Consider the following 21,928-nt stretch of genomic DNA (forward strand, 5'->3'; position numbering starts at 1 on the left):
AATATTCACTTATTCTCCTATTCATTGACATCAATGCATGACTAAGTGAAAATTGGACTTAGTTAGGATTCACCCCGTAGTTATTTATCCCTGGTGCAATCACTTTAAGAAACCTAAGGGCTTAATTCAATCTGTTGCACTGAAGATCAGCTCTGTAGTGCAATTTAAAGGTAATTTACGATTGTGCCTACATATGCAGCGTTTACTGTGAATGCAGTCTCCGCCAACATGGGAGCATTGACCTTTACATTTCTATTCGACAGTAGCGCAGGTCTTCAGGGCTACGGATTGAATCGAACACTAACTTTGGTGTAGTACAGGGGTATTCAAATCTTACCCTGCGAAGTCCGAAGAAATGTTGATTTTCTGTTCTACCTGATAATGAATTGCACCGAGCTGGTATCCCAGGTCTAAATCAGTTACATTACATTTACATTTAAGTCATTTAGCAGACGCTCTTATCCAGAGCGACTTAGAAATCGATTCCTGATTAGAGGGGAATAATAATAAAAAGAAGTGGAACTGGCTTCAAGGTCCAGATGTGAATTTGAGGGGTGTAGTAGATATAAAACATATTTACTGGAAGTGGATGAGGAAAAGTATCTCCGTACTATTGACCTCAAATACCTTGGCCAGCTGTCTGAGCATCTGCGGTTGTGTTTTGACCCCCACATAGCTGCATCCGAGAGGTCGCTGATAGCCTTACCCCGGTCGCTCCTCACCCCGCTGGGCTCCCTGTCCGCCTCCCCTGCCAGCGGCCCCTCTTCACCCCTTGCCCTGGAGCTGCCCCCCGAACACACTCGCAGCAGCGCGGGCTTCCAGCCCTCCTCCTTCTACAGCGCCCCTGGGAGGAAGAGTGACCGCAAAGCTAAGGCTCCCTCTCCCCCATCCCTCCCCTCTCTCCCATCCCTTACTCCCACTGGCAAGCCTCCTGGCCTCCGCGCCCAGAGACCCAGTGCCTTAGAGGTAAGATTCAAGGCTGATACTGCACCAATGGGCCTTCTGACACATTTTCAAAAAATAATATATACAGTACCAGTCAGAAGTTTGGACAAAGCTACTCATTCCAAGGTTTGTCTTTATTTGTAAAAAAAAAAAAAAAAATGGTAGAATAATAATTGACATTGCAGAATAATAGTGAAGACATCAAAACTGTGAAATAACAAATGGAATCATTTAGTGACCAAAAAAAAGTGTTAAATATATTTTCTATTTGAGATTCTTCAAAGTAGGCACCCTTTGCCTTGATGGACAGCTTTGCATACTATTGACATTCTCTCAGCTTCACCTGGAATGCATTTCCAACAGTGTTGAAGGAGTTTCCATGTATGCTGAGCACTTGTTGGCTGCTTTTCTTCACTCTGTGCCCCAACTCATTCATAACCATCTCAATTGGGTTGAGGTTAGGTGATTGTGGAGGCCAGGTCATCTGATGCATCACTCCCATTACTCTCCTTCTTGGTGAAATAGTCCTTACACAGCCTGGAGGTGTGTTGGGTTATTGTCCTGTAAACAAATGATAGTTCCACTAAGCACAAAAAACAGATGGGATGGCGTATCGCTGCAGAATGCTGTGGTAGCCATGCTGGTTAAGTGTGCCTTGAATTCTAAATAAATCACTGACAGTGTCACCAGCAAAGCACCATCACACCTCCTCCTCCATGCTTCACGGTGGGAACCACACATGCGGAGATCATCCTTTCACTTAGTCTGCATTTCGAAGACACGGCGGTTGCAACCACAAATCTCAAATTTGGACTCATCAGACCGTAGGACAAATCTCCACCGGTTTAATGTCCATTGCTCGTGTTTCTTGGCCCAAGCAAGTCACTTCTTATTGGTGTCCTTTAGTAGTAGTTTCTTTGCAGGAATTCGACCATGGAGGCCTGATTCACGCAGTCTCCTCTGAACAGTTGATGTTGAGATGTGTCTGTTACTTGAACTCTGTGAAGCATTTATTTGGCCTGCAATCGGAAGTGCAGTTAATTGAAGATTTCTGAAGCTGGTAACTCTAATGAACCTATCCTCTCGGGCAGAGGTAACTCTGGGTCTTCCTTTCCTGTGGCGGTCCTCGTGAGGGCCAGTTTCATAGTGTTTGATGGTTTTTGCGACGGCACTTGAAGAAACTTTCAAAGTTCTTGAAATTTTCAGAGTTTTTCTTTGCTTATTTGAGCTGTTCTTGCCATAATATGGACTTGGTCTTTTACCAAATCTTCTGTATACCACGCCTACCTTGTTACAACACAACTGATTGGCTCAAACGCATTAAGAAGGAAATAAATTCCACAAATTAACTTGACAAGGCACACCTGTTAATTGAAATGCGTTCGAGGTGACTACCTCATGAAGCTGGTTGAGAGAATGCCAAGAATGTGCAAAGCTGTCAAGGCAAAGGGTGCCTTCTTTAACAAATCAAAACATGATTCCATATGTGTTATTTCATTGTTTTGATGTCTTCACTATTATTCTACAATGTATTACATTTTTTAAATAAAGAAAAACTATTGAATGAAGTGTGTCTAAACATTTGGCTGGTACTGTACAGTCGTGGCCAAAAGTTTTGAGAATTACACAAAAATATTAATTTTCAAAGTCTGCTGCCTCAGTTTGTATGATGACAATTTGCATGTACTCTAGAATGTTATGAAGAGTGATTGTAATTAATTGCAAAGTCTTTCTTTGCCATGCAAATGAACTGAAGCCCCAAAAAACATTTCCACTGCATTTCAGCCCTGCCACAAAAGACCAGCTGACCATGATCATGTCAGTGATTCTCTTGTTAACACAGGTGTAAGTGTTGACGAGGACAAGGCTGGAGATCACTCGGTCAGGCTGATTGAGTTTGAATCACAAACTGGAAGCTTCAAAAGGAGGGTGGTGCTTGGAATCATTGTTCTTCCTCTGCCAACCATGGTTACCTGCAAGGAAACACGTGCCGTCATCATTGCTTTGCACAAAAAGAGCTTCACAGGCAAGGATATTGATGCCAGTAAGATTGCAGCTAAATCAACCATTTATTGGGACATCAAGAACTTCAAGGAGAGCGGTTCAATTGTTGTGAAGAAGGCTTCAGGGCACCCAAGAAAGTCCAGCAAGCTCCAGGACCGTCTCCTAAAGTTGATTCAGCTGCGGGATCGGGGCACCACCAGTACAGAGCTTGATCAGGAATGGCAGCAGGCAGGTGTGAGTGCATCTGCACGCACAGGGAGGCGAAGACTTTTGGAGGATGGCCTGGTGTCAAGAAGGGCAGCAAAGAAGACACTACTCTCTAGGAAAAACACCAGGGACAGACTGATAATCTGCAAAAGGTACAGGGATTGGACTGCAGAGGACTGGGGAAAAGTAATTTTCTCTGATGTATCCCCTTTCCGATTGTTTGGGGCATCCGGAAAAAAGCTTGTCCGGAGAAGACAAGGTGAGCGCTACCATCAGTCCTGTGTCATGTCAACAGTAAAGCATCCTGAGACCATTCGTGTGTGGGGTTGCTTCTCAGCCAAGGGAGTGGGCTCACTTACAATTTTGCCTAAAAACACAGCCATGTTTAAAGAATGGTCCAACACATCCTCTGAAAGCAACTTGTCCCAACCATCCAGGAACAGTTTGGTGACGAACAATGCCTTTTCCAGCATGATGGAGCACCTTGCCATAAGGCAAAAGTGATAACTAAGTGGCTCGGGGAACAAAACATCGATAATTTTGGTCCATGGCCAGGAAACTCCGGGTGGGTGGACAAACAAAAACCCACAAATTCTGACAAACTCCAAACATTGATTATGCAAGAATGGGCTGCCATCAGTCAGGATGTGGCCCAGAAGTTAATTGACAGCATACCAGGGCGGATTGCAGAGGTCTAGAAAAAGAAGGGTCAACACTGCAAATATTGACTCTTTGCATCAACTTCATATCATTGTCAATAAAAGCCTTTGACACTGATGAAATGCTTGTAATTATACTTCAGTATTCCATAGTAACATCTGACAAAAATATCTAAAGACACTGAAGCAGCAAACTTTGTGGAAATGAATGTGTCATTCTCAAATCTTTTGGCCACGACTGTATATATATATATATATATATATTGTGGTTAACCGTGCAGTGTTGCGTGAGCTTGCAGAGATGACCACAGAGACAGGGAGGTTCTAGTCAGAAAACATGACTTTTTTTGGCAACAAAATAAACATAACCAAATAACTTAAGTTTGGCTCTGTCCTTCCTAGATTCGGCTCGATGCCTCTGGGAGCTTCGTTCCCTTCCATAGGCTCACTCCTTGCCTATCTCTGTAGAGGGTGGCAGTATTGCTGTGCTGGGCCCCCAACCTGTGGATGACCGAAAGAAAATTGCTGTAATGACAGAAACCAGCTTGTGACGCGGTCATTTGTGCCCTTACCTCTTACCGTCTACACAAGGGCGGCATGGTCAGTGTTTAGGGTGAACTTCCTCCTGAGGTGGTAATACTTGAGGGTGTCCAGCGCCCACTTCACAGTGAGGCACTCCTTGACAATGGAGTAGTTCTCCCTTGGGAGGAGCTTCCTGCTGACATACATGATGGGTAAACTCCTCGCCTCCCTGCTCTTGGGACAAGACGGCCCCTACCCGTGTCAGACGCGTCTGTCTGGACCAGGAGTTTTTTTGAGAAGTCTTCGGCGACGAGTACCAGGTGCTAACAACACGCATCCTTCAGGGCCTATAAAGCTGCCTCTGTGTCATCCGTCCATCGCACCCTCTGGGGTAGGCGTGCCTTCGTTATGTCAGTGAGGGGAGAAGTTACTGGGGCAAGGTTAGGTACAAATCGACTGTAGTAGCCTGGTAATCCCAGGAACGACTTCACCTGCCTCTGGGTTCGGGGGACTGGCCATTCCCTAATGGCGGCAATTTTCACATTACCTCGCCCTATTCGATAGCCCAGGTACTCCACCTCGGCGTAGTCCAGCTTGCACCTTTGGGGGTTCGCGATTAGCCCTGCATCCCTTAGCACATCCACCGCCTGTAACCTACAGAGATGGGACTCCCAACTGTCACTGTGCACGATTATATCATCCCAATAAGCAGCAGCGTACTCACAGTGCGGGCGCAGGACGCGGTCCATGAGTCGCTGAAAGGTTGCTGGAGCCCTGTTCCTGCTGGACCGCCGCCCTCTGGGCTTCTGGTATGTCTCTTTACGCACTTGTTCTCCAGGACGTGTGTGGATATGATGTTCCGCGAGATCTGTGCACGCCGACACCTCAGAAAACACGGCCGTATTCTGCTGGACCAACTCTCAAGAGCGCTTGTCGTTGGGGCGGGCTGAGGTCTTGCCCCATTGAATATTCGACAGAGGGTGGGTTCTGTTGTGGCCAGGTCCATGTTGCTCACAGCGCTTCTCATGCGTGCCACTTCAGTAGGTTCACATGGTAAAGCGGAGGGGTTTCCTCCCGCCCGGCGGACCTTATAATTGACGTCGCCTACCCGCTCAATGATGCCACGTAGTCAGGAATTTGCTCTCCTTTGTGGGGATCAGCACCAAGACCTTCTCACCCAGGTGGAACTCTCGTGGTTGGGCCCCCCGGTTGTATACACGTTCCTCCTTGGCTAGGCCCAGCAGTCCGCGGCCATACAGAAGCTCAAAGGGGGAGAACCCAGTGGACACATGGGGTACCTTGCGAACATCAACTGGGGCAGCAGCTGGTCCCAGTTCCTTCCGTTTCTCTCGTGACCTTCTTCAGCATCTGCTTTAGGGTCTTATTGAAGTGTTCAACTAGCCTGTCTGTTTGTGGATGATACACACTGGTCCTCACCTGTTTGATTCGTAAAAGATTGCAGACATCTTTCACTACATGAGACATGAACGCAGTGCCCTGGTCCGTCAGGATTTCCCGCGGAATACCCACCCGGCTGAATAAATGAGCTCCTGTGCGATACCTTGCGCTGCCGCCATGCGTAGCAGGATCACCTCCAGATACCAGATCCATCGCCACCTGCTCAAAATGGCACCCCTATAATGGGCAAGGGAACCAAACGGTTTCTATAATGTGCCCTCGGGGCAGTGATCTGGCACTCCAGGCAGGTACGGCAGTAGTCCTCCACGGTGCGCCCTCCAAGTGTGCCCTGAGCAGGTGGGTGTGGGTGAGCTGCAAGACAGTTCTAACATACTGGGTGGGTATGAGTAACAAGTCTTTCGTCTCCCCATTGTACTTTACGACCTGATCAAATAAATTATGCTTGATGGTGAAGTGGGGGTTGCGCCACTCATTTGCCCTGGTTGATAGTGCGCTGTCCACCGTGACAACCTGGTCACTTTCATTCTGGAGGCTGGGGTCTTCTAACTGGGCAATCCCGAAATGGCACGTGAGGATTCCCGTGTCGGGTGGTCCGTCTGGTGCCTCCATCTCCATAAAGGGGAGCCTGAGGTCCTCCTTGGACGATGGCTCGTTTCCCGGCGCGGGGTTGTCTCCCTCAACCCCAGTGAACTCGAGCAGCAGGGAGTGGGTTGCGCAGGCGACCGTCCTTTTTCCTCCCTACCTCGCTCACGTGCCTCCCCAGGGTCCCTCCTCCACAGTGCCTGGAAGAGAGGTCAATCTCTACTGAGGAGAAATGGACTAGGCAGGTTAGGAACAGCCCCCACTCGCATCTAGCACTCCCCGCTTGGGGTGGTTATCCGCACCGGCACGGTTGGGTACCTCGTCATGTACACATGACACTGTCATCTCCTCGTCACCCGGTTCGTCTTTTCCCTCTCGTGTGAGCCACTGCGGTTGGGCCAGGGTCACCATGCTGCCGGAGTCCAGCAGAGCGCTGGTGTCGACGCCATTGATTCGTAGCCAGGGCAACAATATGCAAGGTGTCCTGGCTCACCGCACTCATAGCAGCACCTCAGATCTAGGTCCAGCAGTGGATGTTGTCGTCGGTTTGGGTCACCCTCCCGCTTCACGGCCGGTTCTATCCGGGCCCCCTTCAGCCCCTCTCCTCTCTGTGCTTTTCTTCCTCCTCCCGAGTCCACTCTCTTCATCCGGGCCTCTTTTAGCAGGTCCTGGGTGTTCTGGTGGGTTTCCACCGTCAGCAATTTCCTTATCTTGTAGGGGAGGGCCCGAAGATAACTATCCAGGGCAACCTTATCGATTATTGGGCTGGATGGTACTTTGATCAGTAGCCAGCCCTTGGCAAGGCGCACCAGGTTGCTCATCTGGGCACGGGGGGAGATAGTGGAGTCAAAGTCCCAGTGTTGGACCAGTTGTGCACGGCGTGCGTGGCTGAATCTATAACGGCTCAGGATCTCACGTTTGAGTCCCTCATAATTTGCTGTCTGGTCGGCGTTCAAGTCGATGTAGGCCTTTTGGGCCTTCCCGGAGAGACAGTGTGCCAAAAGGCTGGCCCGCTTGGGCCATCCTTCCCTCTGCTCCATCCTCTTGAAGGTGCACAAATACATCTTCACGTCATCTTCCTCTAGACTCCTGAGCCATCCCACCCTTCAACTGGGCTACCTCCGTTACCAGTCTGAGGTTTTGTTGTCGCTGCTCCTCTAGCGCCTGTTGCTTCTGCTGGCTGAGGGATAAACTGAGCCACCAGTTCCTCCATGGTAATCTCGGTACGCTTGACCCTGTTATGGAATATCTTTAGTCAAATATTTGCACAGATACCGGAACTTGTGAATTCAATTTAGACTTTATTACAGATGTAACATAGCCAAGCCCTTCCATGGAAAAGACAAAATGTTCATATTACAGAGTCCTGCCTTTATAGTATTCTGTCTTTGCGTAACGTATAGAGTCCCCTCCCTCTATATGAAAATAGCTTCCCTTGACCTTTCTCCACCATTATCTTTCCATCTCAGTTCTTGCTTGTTAAAGCTGTCAAATGTGGGCGCTATAGGTTATAATGGTAGCGGGGACCTGGTCCTATATGTTCCATTCCTTATATAGCCATTTTGTCTCAGCTCTTCAAAGTGGACAGTCTAAACACTGCCTGCTAATATTGGAGTCATGAGTTGCGCTACCACAACCCCACGGCGCCCAAAGCTACGGAGTTGCCCGCATTCTCCACCGTATCTGGTAAACCGCGGGGTGTTTGGGTTGAGCGTGCAGAGATGAACACAGAGACGGGGAGGTTCTAGTCAGAAAACACAACTTTACTAGTCAACAACAAAATAACTTAGGTTTGGCTCAGTCCTTCCCGTCCGTAGGCTCACTCCTTGCCTCTCTCTCGGTTTTCTTTGCGGTGTGCCATGGTGCTCCCTTTATGTGGCCTGCACAACTGGTTGGCACTCTCAACTAATTCCCTCTACATTGGGCCATCAGTGTCAGGGTGCCCAGGCAGCCCGTGTACTTCCAGCAGCGGGAGGCAACATTGCTGCACGTACCTCCCCTCTGTCACCAAACCCCAGGGCAGACCTCCCGGGATACCACAAAATAAATATATTCTGTTCATTGGGATTTCTGTTTGTCTACAAAAATAAACAGTTGAAGAAATGGATAGATTTTCTTCCCACAATCGACAGAAGTTGAATTATTCAGTCAAATAGTGAAGGAAAAAACTTTGAGGTGGAATTTATAGGTGTATTTTTTATTTGATAGTTGTTGAATTGAGGAAGTGTGACCGTAGCCCGCGGAAACAATTCACATGTCAATTCCCCCCATCCCTATTGTGTGCTGTGTGTGTAGCTGGTATTGGTACGAACTGAACGTAGCCTACTCCTGCATGTTGCACGATAGTATTGAAATGTTTTGAAAACTGTAGATCGAACTGTAGGCTATGGCTGTGATTCTTTCTCGCTGCCGAAGATATTTTTCTATTCACCCGATACAAGTCACATTTAATGAGAATGTCTACTACTGTTGTGACAGATGTGATTCTACTGTAGCGATGGGCTATTCCTCATCATTTGGGATGAATTGATTGAACACCATCATTTATAATTTTCTCGTGAAACCTTAAGAATTATTTTTTTTACAATTTTGCTGTAAGTAGGTGTGATAATCTTTCATTACCTTTTTTAAAACCTCTTCGGGATCGGTGTCCCTATACCGGGACGGTTGAGCTAACGTGTGCTAATGTGATTAGCATGACAGTTGTAAGTAACAGCAAACTTTCCAGGACATAGGCATGTCTTATATGGGCAGAAAGCTTAAATGTGTGTTAATCTAAACTGCACTGTCCAATTTACAGTAGCTATTACAGTGAAAAAAATACCACACTTGTTTGAGGAGTATGCACAACAAAAAACTTATCACGGCAACTGGTTTAATACATTCACCTCTGAAGGAAAATAATGTACTTACATTTGAAGTCGGAAGTTGCCATACACTTAGGTTGGAGTCATTAAAACTTGTTTTTCAACTACTCCACAAATGTCTTGTTAATTAACAAGCTATAGTTTTGGCAAGTCGATTAGGACATCAACTTTGTGCATGACAAGTAATTTTTCCAACAATTGATTATTTCACTGTATCACAATTCCAGTGGGTCAGAAGTTTACATACACTAAGTTGACCGTTCCTTTAAACAGCTTGGAAAATGCCAAAAAATTATGTCATGGCTTTAGAAGCTTCTCATGGGCTAATTGACATCATGAGTCAATCGGAGGTGTACCTGTGGATGTATTTCAAGGCCTACCATCAAACTCAGTGCCTCTTTGCTTGACATCATGGAAAAATCAAAAGAAATCAGCCAAGACCTCAGAAAAAAAATTGTAGACCTCCACAAGTCTGGTTCATCCTTGGGAGCAATTTCCAAACGCCTGAAGACACCACTCATCTGTACAAACAATAGCACACAAGTATAAACACCATGGGACCACGCAGCCATCATACCGCTCAGGAAGGAGACGCGTTCTGTCTCATAGAGATGAACGTACTTTGGTGTGAAAAGTGCAAATCAATCCCAGAACAACAGCAAAGTACCTTGTAAAGATGCTAGAGGAAACATGTACAAAAGTATCTATATCCACAGTTAAACAAGTTCTATATCGACATAATCTGAAAGGCCGCTCAGCAAGGAAGAAGCCACTGCTCCAAAACCGCCATAAAAAAGCCAGACTTCGGTTTGCAACTGCACATGGGGACAAAGATGTCCTCTAGTCTAATGAAACAAAAATAGAACTCTTTGGCCATAATGACCATCGTTGTGTTTGGAGGGAAAAGGGGGAGGCTTGCAAGCCAAAGAACACCATCCTAATCGTGAAGCACGGGGGTGGCAGCATCATGTTTTGGGGGTGCTTTGCTGCAGGAGGGACTGGTGCACTTCACAAAATAGATGGCTCGTGAGGAAAGGAAAATTATGTGGATATATTGAAGCAACATCAAGAAATCAGTCAGCGAGTTAAAGCTTGGTTGCAAATGGGTTTAACCTCTTAACACCACGCGACACGCAGGCGTCCCATCTCGCCATCTGGAAATGCAAATGTGCTACGCTAAATGCTAATAGTACTCGTTAAAACTCAAACGTTCATTAAAACACACATGCAGGGTACTGAATTAAAGCTACACTCATTGTGAATCCAGCCAACAAGTCAGATTTTTAAAATTATTTTCGGCGAAAGCATGAGAAGCTATTATCTGATAGCATGCAACACCCCGAAATACCTGAAGGGGACGTAAACAAAATAATTAGCATAGCTGGCGCTACACAAAACGCAGAAATAAAATATAAAATATTCATTACCTTTGACGATGTTCTTTGTTGGCACTCCTAGATGTCCCATAAACATCACAATTGGGTCTAATTTTCAATTAAATCGGTCCATATATACCCTAAATATCAATCTATGAAGAGTGTGTGATCCAGGAAAAAACAGCGTCCAACTTTAGGTATTAGTAAACGTTAATAATCTGTCAAATTGATCACGGGGCGATGTGTATTCAATAGCTCCACGTCTTGAACTCATGGTCGAAAATTTCTCATTCAAAACATCCTGTCGGAGACCGGAAGGAATGGGCTCTCTCTTACTCGTTTGACCAAGAAACAAAGCCCAGGCAATTGACAAGACTGGCGACATCGTGTGGAAGCTGTAGGACTTGCAATCTCGGCCCCATGTAATTTGGTTTCCCATAAACAATACATGCAAGTGGCGCATTGATACTTTTTCCAGTTTTCAGTGATCAGTTTTTCTTGCGCTTTTCGATGAAACACAGGCTCTGTTATAGTCACAGCCGTGATTTAACCAGTTTTAGAAATGTCAGAGTGTTTTCTATCCACACATACTAATCATATGCATATACTCTATTCCTGGCATGAGTAGCAGGACGCTGAAATGTTGCGCGATTTTTAACAGAATGTTCGAAAAGGTAGGGGGTAGGATTAACAGGTTTAAGGACAACAAAGTCAAGGTATTGGAGTGGCCATCACAAAGCCCTAACCTCAAGCATATAGAAAATTGAAAAAGCGTGTGTGCGCAAGGAGGCCGTACAAACCTGACTCAGCTACATCAGCTCTGTCAGGAGGAATGGGCCAAAATTCACCCAGCTTATTATGGGGAGCTTGTGGAAGGCTACCTGAAACGTTTGACTCAAGTTAAACAATTTAAAGGCAATGCTACCGAATACTAATTGAGTGTATGTAAACGTCTGACCCATTGGGAATGTGATGAAAGAAATAAAAGCTGAAAGAAATTATTCTCTACTATTATTCTGAGATTTCACATTCTTAAAATAAAGTGGTGATCCTAACTGACCTAAGACAGGGAATTTTTACTAAGATTAAATGTCAGGAATTTTGAGAAACGGAGTTTAAATGTATTTGGCTAAGGTGTATGTAAACTTCATCTAATGTGTTATATTCTCCTACATTAATTTCAAATTTTCACAAACTTCAAAGTGTTTCCTTTAAAATGGTATCAATAATATGCATATCCTTGCTTTAGGTCCTGAGCCACAGGCAGTTAGATTTGAGTATGTCATTTCAGGCAAAAAATGAAAGAAACTGTACAATCCTTAAGTTATCAATATTATTTTTTTAAATGTATGATTTGTAGGACCAACTCAATTGGCTTCCCACATACTCTACATATCTCACTCTCTCTCTTCCTTTCTGCCACCCCAGCTGAGCCCAATCCAGCCTGCTCTCTCCCCGGCCCAGTCTCCCCTCTGCCCTCCCTCCCAGCTCCTCTTGACCTCCACGGCCTTCCAGAAGTCAGTGCTGCCCTCCCCTCTACTCCAATCACAGCCTTCTCCAGGAGAGACTGATCAATTCGCCCTCCATTTTGGCTCCCTGGGCCAGCTGGGCCTGACCGAGTCCTTCGACAAGGAGTCACTTGTCTCCAGAGTGAAGTTGAGCCAGTCCTCGTCCAGGTCAGAGATGTCATCGACCCGAGTGGAGGTGGTCAACCCGGCAGCCCTGACAACCGCACTGGAGGTACGGATACTAAGGGCCAGTTTGCGAGAATTAAGCCTAGTCCCAGAATAAAAAGTTATTTCAATGTAAATTCTACATTGAGCATGCATTGTCGCCCAGACCTAGGCTTAATCTGTGTCCGGGAAACAGGGTTTATGGGTAGTAGGCACTAATTTGCAGTGTCTGCCCGAGCACTTCATAACCAGGAAATAACTGTAGGGCTGTGTCTGAAATAGCACCCTTTTCCCTATGTAGTGCACAATTTATGACCATAGGGATCTGGTCAAAAGGACCAACACCATATTTACATTTACATTACATTTAAGTCATTTAGCAGACGCTCTTATCCTGAGCGACTTACAAATTGGTGCATTCACCTTATGACATCCAGTGGAACAGCCACTTTACAATAGTGCATCTAAATCTTTTAAGGGGGGGGGTGAGATATTTCTAACGCAAACTTCTGGGTTAACGTATGACTGTGTTTCCCCTAGAAAACCCCATACTCTGAGCGAAGGCACAAGCTGGATCAACGCAGCTTTCACCTGTCAGGTAAAAGACCACAGCTGTAATGCTCTGAAAGAAAATTATCTTATTAACACCAGTGTCCACAAAGAGAAAGATGGGTGGTAATAATGTGGAGAGAAATTGTTCATTCAGCTGATCTTGTAATCTAGCATCGTCTGGGCTGGTTTAGTACAGCCCGATCAATTTGGGATTTTTGGGTCCGATAATGATTTTAGGGAGGCAAAAGTTAACAATTACCTATATATCTGCCAATATATTGTTATTTTAGAGTTGGAATGAAAAACTTTTTTTTTTAGGCACAAATTGTGCTCTAAAGCAGGGATCATCAACTAGATTAAGCCACAAGCCGATTTTCTCTTGAGCGATGGCCTCGAGGCCAGAACATAATTACAAATTTATACACTGCAAATTGCCACGACCACACATCAATATTAATTTTATCTATCAATATTTTGCTCAGTCTTGCTAACTGGATGGTCTCTTCAGAAGGTGTAAAAGGTACAGCCAAATGGTTACTTGCATTGTAGCAATATCAGAAAAAGATAGTGTCAATATAAATAAAATATACAGTATGTACAAGAACAATATCAATAATGATATCAGTGATAGATGAGATATGCATGCAATCCGCGGTAAAGTGGCTGAGCAGTGAGATAAACAAAAAAATAGTAGCAGCAACTTATGGTGTGTGTGTTAGGAGAGAGCCATGTGAATAGAGACACTGCAGATAGTGCTGATGACTGGTCCGTCCAAACCACGCATGAACAAGGGAATCTATTCGGAGAGCCTGTTTCTTTCCTGTCCTTGACTTTGGTGCAGGGCATGTGATGTCCATAGCCTCTTCATCGGAAAACTCCCTGATCTTGTCAAAAATATAGTTTGTCTAGCTGTGTCCATTCCAGGTGGTGCTTTTAAGGGCAGGATGTTAGCGTTGCGCAGCAGCTGAAACCTGGTCCCGACAGTCCGAACGCTCCCTGGCAACGACACCAGGCTCCAGAGCATTGAAGCTGTAAAAGAGGGAATATCAACAAAAAATCAGAAGACATTACAACCCTTTACAACATCAATTCACCTCCCCAGTTTAGATAAGAATAACCTAATACAGTGAAAATATTTTTTTTTAACCTGAAGTGCTGGTACTGCTTGATCTGTGGCAGCGGCCTGAAGTACAGAGTCAGGTGTTGTTGCCAGCCATAGCTTTCCACCAGCACCGTACCATCCTCCAGTCCAACCAGCTGTGCGATGTTGACCTCTGTCACAGTGCTGTCCTTCACAACATCAGCAATCTCAGATAGTGTTCACTCTGGTCTTTCTGAAGCGCTGCTTGATGAGGCCGAAGCAGCAGTCGGGGGAAAACTTGGTCTGGCCTGTGATCAGGAAGTGAAGGTCCAGATTGTAGTGGAGCTTGGGCATGGTCCACCAGGCACAAACCTGTTCTTGTTTTGGCCACTGCAGTTATCACAAAACAGGTCCACACGAATTATCCCAACTCCGTAGTTGGTGAGGAAATGGTGCATGTAGTTGATGACTGCGCTGCTGCCTTTGCTTGCTTGTGCTAGCTTTCTTTTTGATGACTGTATGACTGGTGGATTATGATGATTAGTGATTGATGCTGAAAGACAGATTCCAGATACAAATATTTTAGCATTATTATACAATAGTTGCGAAATGGCATTCTGAGATAACATCACTACACACGGTTCATACAGGTAAACGTTAGCTACTGTAGCTTGCCAGCCATCTAATGTCAGCTGGCTAGCTAACAGCAAGCTTTAACTAGCAATACAAACCAATTGTCATAGCTAGCTGAAGTTAACCAATAGGTTCAATGTTAGCTAGTTAGCTAGCTAACAGGCTATAACTAGCAATGCAAAATGGCATTCTGTGAAAATATAATTAACGTTACACACACAAGTTAATGTTAGCTAGCAAGCCAGCCACCTAACCTCCACTAATGTTAGCTAGCTAACAGCAAGCTTTAACTTTGGATATTTTGTTTAGACATGTCACGTTAACGTTAGCTAGCTAATGAATTAACTATTATCCCAATCCATAGAGTAACGTTACTAGCAATACAAACCGATTGGAATAGCAAGCTAAAGTTAACCAAATAACGTTAGGTTTAATGTTATTAGTTAGCAAGCCAGCCATTGATCTCCAGCTGGCTAGCTAACAGCAAGCTTTAGCTTGCAATGAAAACAACTTTCTGACAAAATTAGAAACGTATAATATCTGAATCTGTAGTTAGATTCTTACCTGTATACATGGATGAAAGCTTTACGGCAGACTGCAACCCCTTTTATAAGACATCCTGTGTTGTTTCCGTTTAGTTTGCATAACTTGTTTGGCCCGTTGTGTTCCACTGATTTCAAAACATGTTATTTTCAGAGTGAGAGAGAGTCAGCATTCGTCGTCCAGAAAGTAGTCCATCGCAACTTTTTCATAGTGACCTTTGTCAATAATGCCTGATAAATTCAGGGCAACATTGTTATTGAGAGCAGTAGCAACATATTTGCAGTTCTCCATGGCTAACAGTATATCTTTTTTTTAAATGCAGTAGAAAGGATTTATCTACGCATTACGAGCAGCTCATTTTATAGACACAAGATGCAACAACTGCAGACCAATCCAAACTCATCTCTCGGCATGTCCAGCTCACTGATTATCTCAGCCAATCATCGCTAGCAGGAAGGTTGCTGTCTTTCTCTGTGGCTAAGCCAACTAGGCTCGTAATTTAACAAATGTATTCGTATTTACAGATGACATACAAGTTTGATATTAAGGCACATAAAAGTTCACATGTTCGAGAAGGCATTTCTGCCAAAAACACTTTTTAATTTTTAATTTAAAAGTATGTTCAAAAGGCTCTCCTGTGAAGTCATGACTTGCGTCCTGAATCGGGAAACAAATGGTTAAAAAATTAATAGAGACACATACATATTGGTTGTCAACGACATGTCAGTGTCCATGCTGGCTGGGCGAACAACAAATGTAGATTTACTGATGCTAGCATTAGATGTGCTGCTTCCACAAGTCAGTAAATCTACATTTGTTGTTCTCTCAGCTAGCATGGACACTGACAGTTGTGAATCTGATGCAGCCAAAGAGCTACTGCCCCCTTACCCGGGAAAGCACTGAACAACAGACAGGGACGTTGGACCATTTAACCTTTATTTAACTAAGCAAGTCAGTTAAGAACAAATTATTATTTTCAATGACGGCCTAGGAACAGTTGTTCAGGAGTTTTTTGAGCGAGAATTAAGACGACTTTCAAGTAGTAAGACATGTATAAAGGCAACAGATACCATTTAATAAGAAGGGGCTAGAAGCGTCTTGTATTGTGTGCTACCGAGTGACTAGGACAGGCAAGCCCCATGCTATTGTGGAGGACTTCATTCTTCCTACTGCCGCGGATATGGCTGGGACAATGCTGGGGGAAAAGGCCCCAAAAACTACACAGACAATGTCTTCATCAAACAACACTGTTTCCCAACGCATCAGTGACATGGAAGGAGATGTTTTGAAATAATTACTACTTTGCATAAAAGCCAGTGAATTCTATGCGTCACAGCTGGATGAGTCAACAGACTTGGCTGGCCTGGCACAGCTCCTGGTATACAGTTGAAGTCGGAAGTTTACATACACCGTAGCCAAATAACTTTAAACTCAGTTTTTCACAATTCCTGACATTTAATCCAAGGAAACATTCCCTATTTTATGTCAGTTAGGATCACCACTTTAAATGAAGAATGTGAAATGTCACAATAATTGTAGAGAGATTGATTTATTTCAGCTTTTATTTCTTTCATCACATTCCCAGTGGGGAATGTTAGTTAGTATTTGGTAGCATTGCCTTTAAATTGTGTAACTTGGGTCAAACATTTTGGGTAGCCTTCCACAAGTTTCCCACAATAAGTTGGGTGAATTTTGTAACTGAGTCAAGTTTGTAGGCCTCCTTGCTCGCACACGCTTTTTCAGTTCTGCCCACAACTTTTCTATGGGATTGAGGTCAGGGCTTTGTGATGGCCACTCCAATACCTTGACTTTGTTGTGCTTAAGCCATTTTGCCACAAATTTGGAAGTATGCTTGTGGTCATTGTCCATTTGAAAGACCCATTTGCAACCAAGCTTTAACTTCCTAACTGATGTCTTGAGATGTTGCTTCAATATATCAACATAATTTTCCTTTCCTCATGAAGCCATCTATTTTGTGAAGTGCACCAGTCCCTCCTGCAGCAAGAAAAGGTGTTCTTCGGCTCTTGCAAGGGGTCAATTAACAAAGACATCCTCTTCTGCAAACCACTGGAAACCATTACAACAGGAGAGGATATTTTTAAAGTACTGGACAGCTTTGTGACATCAAATGGACTTTGGTGCTCAAGATGTGTTGGTATTTGTATTGATGGCGCAAAAGCCATGACAGGGAGATATAGTGTAGTGGTAACGCGCTTGCAAGCATTTGCTCCCGATACCACTTGGGTACACTGCAGCATCCACCGAGAGGCTCTTGCTGCCAAGGGAATGCCTGGCCGCTTGAAAGACATTTCACTGTACACTACAGTGAAAGTGGTTAACTTTGTTAAAGCAAGGCCCCTGAACTCTCAGTATTTTCTGCACTATGCATTGGAATGGGCAGCGACCATGTAATGCTTTTACAACATACAGCAGTGCGCTGGTTATCAAGGTGCAAAGTATTGACATGTTTTTTTAAATTGAGAGACGAGCTTAAAGTTTTCTTTACTGACCATAATTTTCACTTGTCTGACCGCTCGCATGTTGATCAATTTTTCACACAACTGGCCTATCTGGGTGATATTTTTTCTCACCTGAATGATCTGAATCTAGGATTACAGGGACTCTCCACAACTATATTCAATGTGCAGGACAAGTTGGAGCTTTTCTCTGTCTGCATTAACAAGGACAACACACTGGTCTTTCCATCATTGTATGATTTTTTGTGTGTGCAAATGAACTCAAACCAAAATTGTTGATTATTATTTGTGCCCTTGTCCTATAAGATCTCTTTGTCACTTCCCATGAGCCGGGTTGTGACAAAGACTCACACTCATTCTTATGTTTAATAAATGTATCGTATAGTGTGTGTGTGTGGCAGGCTTACAGTGATGGCAAAAAACAACATTTGAGAGTGCGCTGACCCTGGTGCTAAGGGGGTATGCAGCTGGAGGTTGAATATTTGAAGGGGTACGGGACTATAAAAAGTTTGGGAAACACTGGATAAGATAGTAGCTGGGAGCTTGCGCAGTCTGATACTTGTGAAATTTCTTTATGACAGTTTGCAGTGGAACATAGAATTGCATGTACTTTCAAAAATTATTGGCGGTGCACTGCGAGCTACTGGTAGCTCGTGATCAACCTGTTGGAGGCCCCTGAGCTAGGCTAACTACAGTATCTTACTGGCTAGATAGAGCATAACTACATTGCTGGCCAGCTAACGTTAATTAAGTGTAAATGTGATGAGTACAGGGGCATCTTCATTATGTTTATTCTGTTGAAAAAAAGTTTCTTAAACCTAATGAAACGGGGAAGGACCTTCCTGCATTTGTCCAATAGAAACTCTCGTTTTAGTTTTGCAACTGTTTGGCTAATGATTACACCCCTGGGGTTCTTGGTTGGTGAAGTGTACTTTTGATAATTGACTTATTCAAGTACGCTGTCGCTGGCTGTTGAGATCTACTCACCGTCAAACCACTCCCCCAAACCACTTCCTCTCACGTCGTGACCTAGGGCTGAATGATGTTCTATGAGCAGCCGTAGAGCGCCCTCTTCAGGCAACCATTATAATTGGCAGATAATATCAGTTCACCAGTTTATTGGTCAGGCTCAACTGGTTTGGTCTGGTTCAATCGTTTGATTCCCCTCTCATAGGTCCCTGCACCGGGCGCAAGCGCCTCAACTCCCGCCCCTCGTCCAGTAACTCGGAGGAGGAGGGAAAGAGCGGCACACGAAGAGGGAGGCAGGCGGTCAAGATGAGGCCTAGGAAACTGTTTAAACCCAGTGAGAACGACATTTAATATATATATATTCTTTCAACAATATATGGTTTTCATGTTCACATAATTGGAGAACCAGTTCTCACTTCACAAAATAGCCCTTTATTCAACTAATTTCTCTTTCATTCAATTCTTTCCCTCCACTTCAGCAGCCAAGCCCAACCTCCACGCTCAGGCCCAGGCATGGGAGGAACAGAGCAGCTCTGACGAAGAGGAGAAGAAAGGAAATGGAACAAAGGACAGGGCCTCGCTGGCAACCACGAAAATATATCACCACATCCAGAGCAGCAAGAGCGCTCGTGACACAGGTACAGCCGAATAGAACACTTAAATGTGATGCATTTCTATGGGTACGGCGATCTACAAAACCTTAGGACAAACAGCTCCACCTGCCCCCATGGTTTTCCAGAACAAACTCTAGGTCTCACAAAAGGCACTGCTTTTGAATTCATAGTTATAGTAATGATTAGTCAAACCAACAGCTATATTTATCTTCAAGGTGCAATATTCAAAAATCGCACTGTCATTTCCTGGTTGCTAAAATTCTAATAGTTTGGCTAATTTCAGTTTGTGACAAAACAAGCAAGCATAGATAATCATTGTAGCATCTAAACCACTAAAATATGTTTTCAATAACCAAAAATATTGTATTTTCATGTGTTTGAAACTGGTGTACAAAACCGAAAGTAAAAGACACAAAAACTAAACTTAAGAATGGGAAGCATAGAAATGGAGCACGTAGGACAGATATACTGCTTCTTAGACTTGCTTTCAATTAGAATGACAGGTCTATAACTCAGATTTCTAGGTGAATTTGATCAGGTTGCCCAAAGAGTTACATATTGCAGCTTTAACTCTGAGCAGTTTGGAGAAGGATGTACTTGCACATCCAGTAGATATGTGTGTGAGATGGGGTGGGTGCTATTGTTAGCATACTATTCCTCTTTATGTGTTTGTTCATGACTGCATGTGTGTGTATTCGTAACTGTATATGCCTACATTTGTGTGTTGTCCCTAGTCATGGACGTTTCTCCGGAGGGGGACCTGAGCCGGGTGGTGTCGTCCCACATGGTGACATCATCCAGCTGGGAGGCCGACATGGAGGCCGAGGTGGAGGGTGAGCTGGGTCGCTCCCCTCACGACATGGGCAACATGTGTCGCCAGTTCAGCTCCGAGCTCCAGAGGAAATTCCAGGTTGCACCCATAGAAAATAGAATGCTTTTTTAATTTCCCGCTTTACTGCTATGGGTACACTTAATATGGCTGCTGGTCCACACATCACTGACCCATTGACTTCAATGGGAAGGATATCTATTTATTTGGTTGGACACAAACTCACAGGGGGATATGTTTCTAAATGTTTTTACATTCATGTGGATACTACTATGATTACGGATAGTCCTGAATGATTTGTGAATAATAATGAGTGAGAAAGTTACAGATGCACAAATATCACCTCCAAGACATTGATGATAATGCCCTTTTAGTGTAAGAACTGTTTGTTGGGAGGGAGTTTTGGCCTTCCATGGTGGCATCAGCATGCAGTAAATTAATTAATAGATCAATAAGAAATAGAATTATAAACCTTTCTGCCAATAACAGCACATTTTCAGTTTTCCACCCACTCCCAGACAGTCCTAGCAACATTTTAGCTTGAGAAATTGCTCTTTGCTAAGAAGTTTTTTCTTTCTTTCTTTTTGACCATCTTATTTGAAAACAATCACAGTAAGGTACTTAATTTGTACCCAGAAATTATAAAATAAAATGGATTAAAACGGCTACATTGGACCCTCTAAAGGATCACATTTGGGATCTAGCTAAGGAATCATTTTAACAAAATGTTTTACCAATATGTTTTTGGGCTTTTAAATGTTTTATTTTATTTAACTTGGCAAGTCAGTTAAGAACAAATTCTTATTTACACTGACGGCCTACCAAAAGGCAAAAGGCCTCCTGTGAGGACGGAGGCTGGGATAAAAAATATATATATATATTAGACAAAACACAACACTACATAAAGAGAGACCTAAGACAACAACATAGCATGGCAACAACACTTGACAACACAGCTAATTGTGGAAATTGTGTCGGCATCATTTTATTTTAATTCATTTTGGATGAGAAAGTCCTTTTAAAAAGTAACTGGAACTGAGCTTCTCAGACCGTCTACATAAAAAATGATCCAGGGTGGACCACAGGCCCCCAAAACAAGGTGAGGAGGGACCCCCTCCAACCATCCCCCTCCGAGACCTTTTCCCCCTCTGCTACAAAAGTTTTCAGAGGAAACATTGCTGTAGGCTACTTTCGAAACAACATTGTATAACTCAAGGAGATCTAAATGCATATCCCCATAAACTGATTGAGATCAAATGGTTGGTATGCAGATGCTTCATGAACGTTTCACAGGTAAAACTTGAAGAATTGTCATTCACGTTTGAGAGTGAGAAATGTGTGCATGAAGTAGAGGTAAGGAAACACATGGTCAGAACGTGATATGCACAGAAGCATCGGGATCTTTACTCCGGAGGAAAAAGTCAGGATCCGCAGCCACTGCCTTTTTAAAAACGTACTGTTTTGTTGATGCCCCGGTGTAGCTCCCCTGCAAAAGTTCCGTAGGCCTTTAAAGGGGAAATCCAGGATTTCACAACTTAATGTTAGATTATTCCTTACCTTGAAAGTAGTCTCTGAGGCAGGAGAAACTGTAATCCAGCCACTACAATCTTCAGCTAACTTTAGCCACCACTAGCTAACAATCAATGGAAGTGTGTTCAGTTGTTGAAATTTCCTGGCCTTTTCAAAATCTCCATATTTGGTTTGATGTCACTTAAAGGTGATTTGGCCTTTGTGAATAGGATTTTGTATTCTATGGGAGACCCTAAATATGTTCTACTTACCTCTGTTACGTGCGTCAGAATCGCTCCAGACGTATGGAGCTGTACACCAAGCAGTCTCTGAAGACCGTCCAGCAGCACGTCTCTTCCATCAGCATGAGAGTTAAAAACTACAGGTCAGTAAGTGTACACTAAATAGTGAACTGGCAACAGCAGGCTTGCTGACATCAGTATCTCAGGTGCCACTGACTGCCTATG

At 44.1% G+C, this 21,928-nt stretch overlaps 1 protein-coding gene across 4 annotated transcripts in view; it reads left to right on the plus strand.

Annotated features, from left to right (window-relative positions):
- The window catches only part of LOC118361082 (synaptonemal complex protein 2-like), a 60,841-nt gene that overhangs the window by 32,046 nt on the left and 6,867 nt on the right, over positions 1-21,928 (plus strand). For all 4 annotated transcript variants that reach the window (XM_052482848.1, XM_052482850.1, XM_052482849.1 and 1 more), the window contains 7 exons: positions 677-966; positions 12,010-12,321; positions 12,795-12,852; positions 18,715-18,843; positions 18,989-19,147; positions 19,858-20,033; positions 21,752-21,846. In XM_052482848.1, coding sequence (XP_052338808.1) covers positions 677-966; positions 12,010-12,321; positions 12,795-12,852; positions 18,715-18,843; positions 18,989-19,147; positions 19,858-20,033; positions 21,752-21,846 — 1,219 coding nt within the window. The remainder of the gene's footprint in view (positions 1-676; positions 967-12,009; positions 12,322-12,794; positions 12,853-18,714; positions 18,844-18,988; positions 19,148-19,857; positions 20,034-21,751; positions 21,847-21,928) is intronic.

This window comes from Oncorhynchus keta, chromosome 28 (genome assembly GCF_023373465.1).
Source record: "Oncorhynchus keta strain PuntledgeMale-10-30-2019 chromosome 28, Oket_V2, whole genome shotgun sequence".
Taxonomy (NCBI): domain Eukaryota; kingdom Metazoa; phylum Chordata; class Actinopteri; order Salmoniformes; family Salmonidae; genus Oncorhynchus; species Oncorhynchus keta.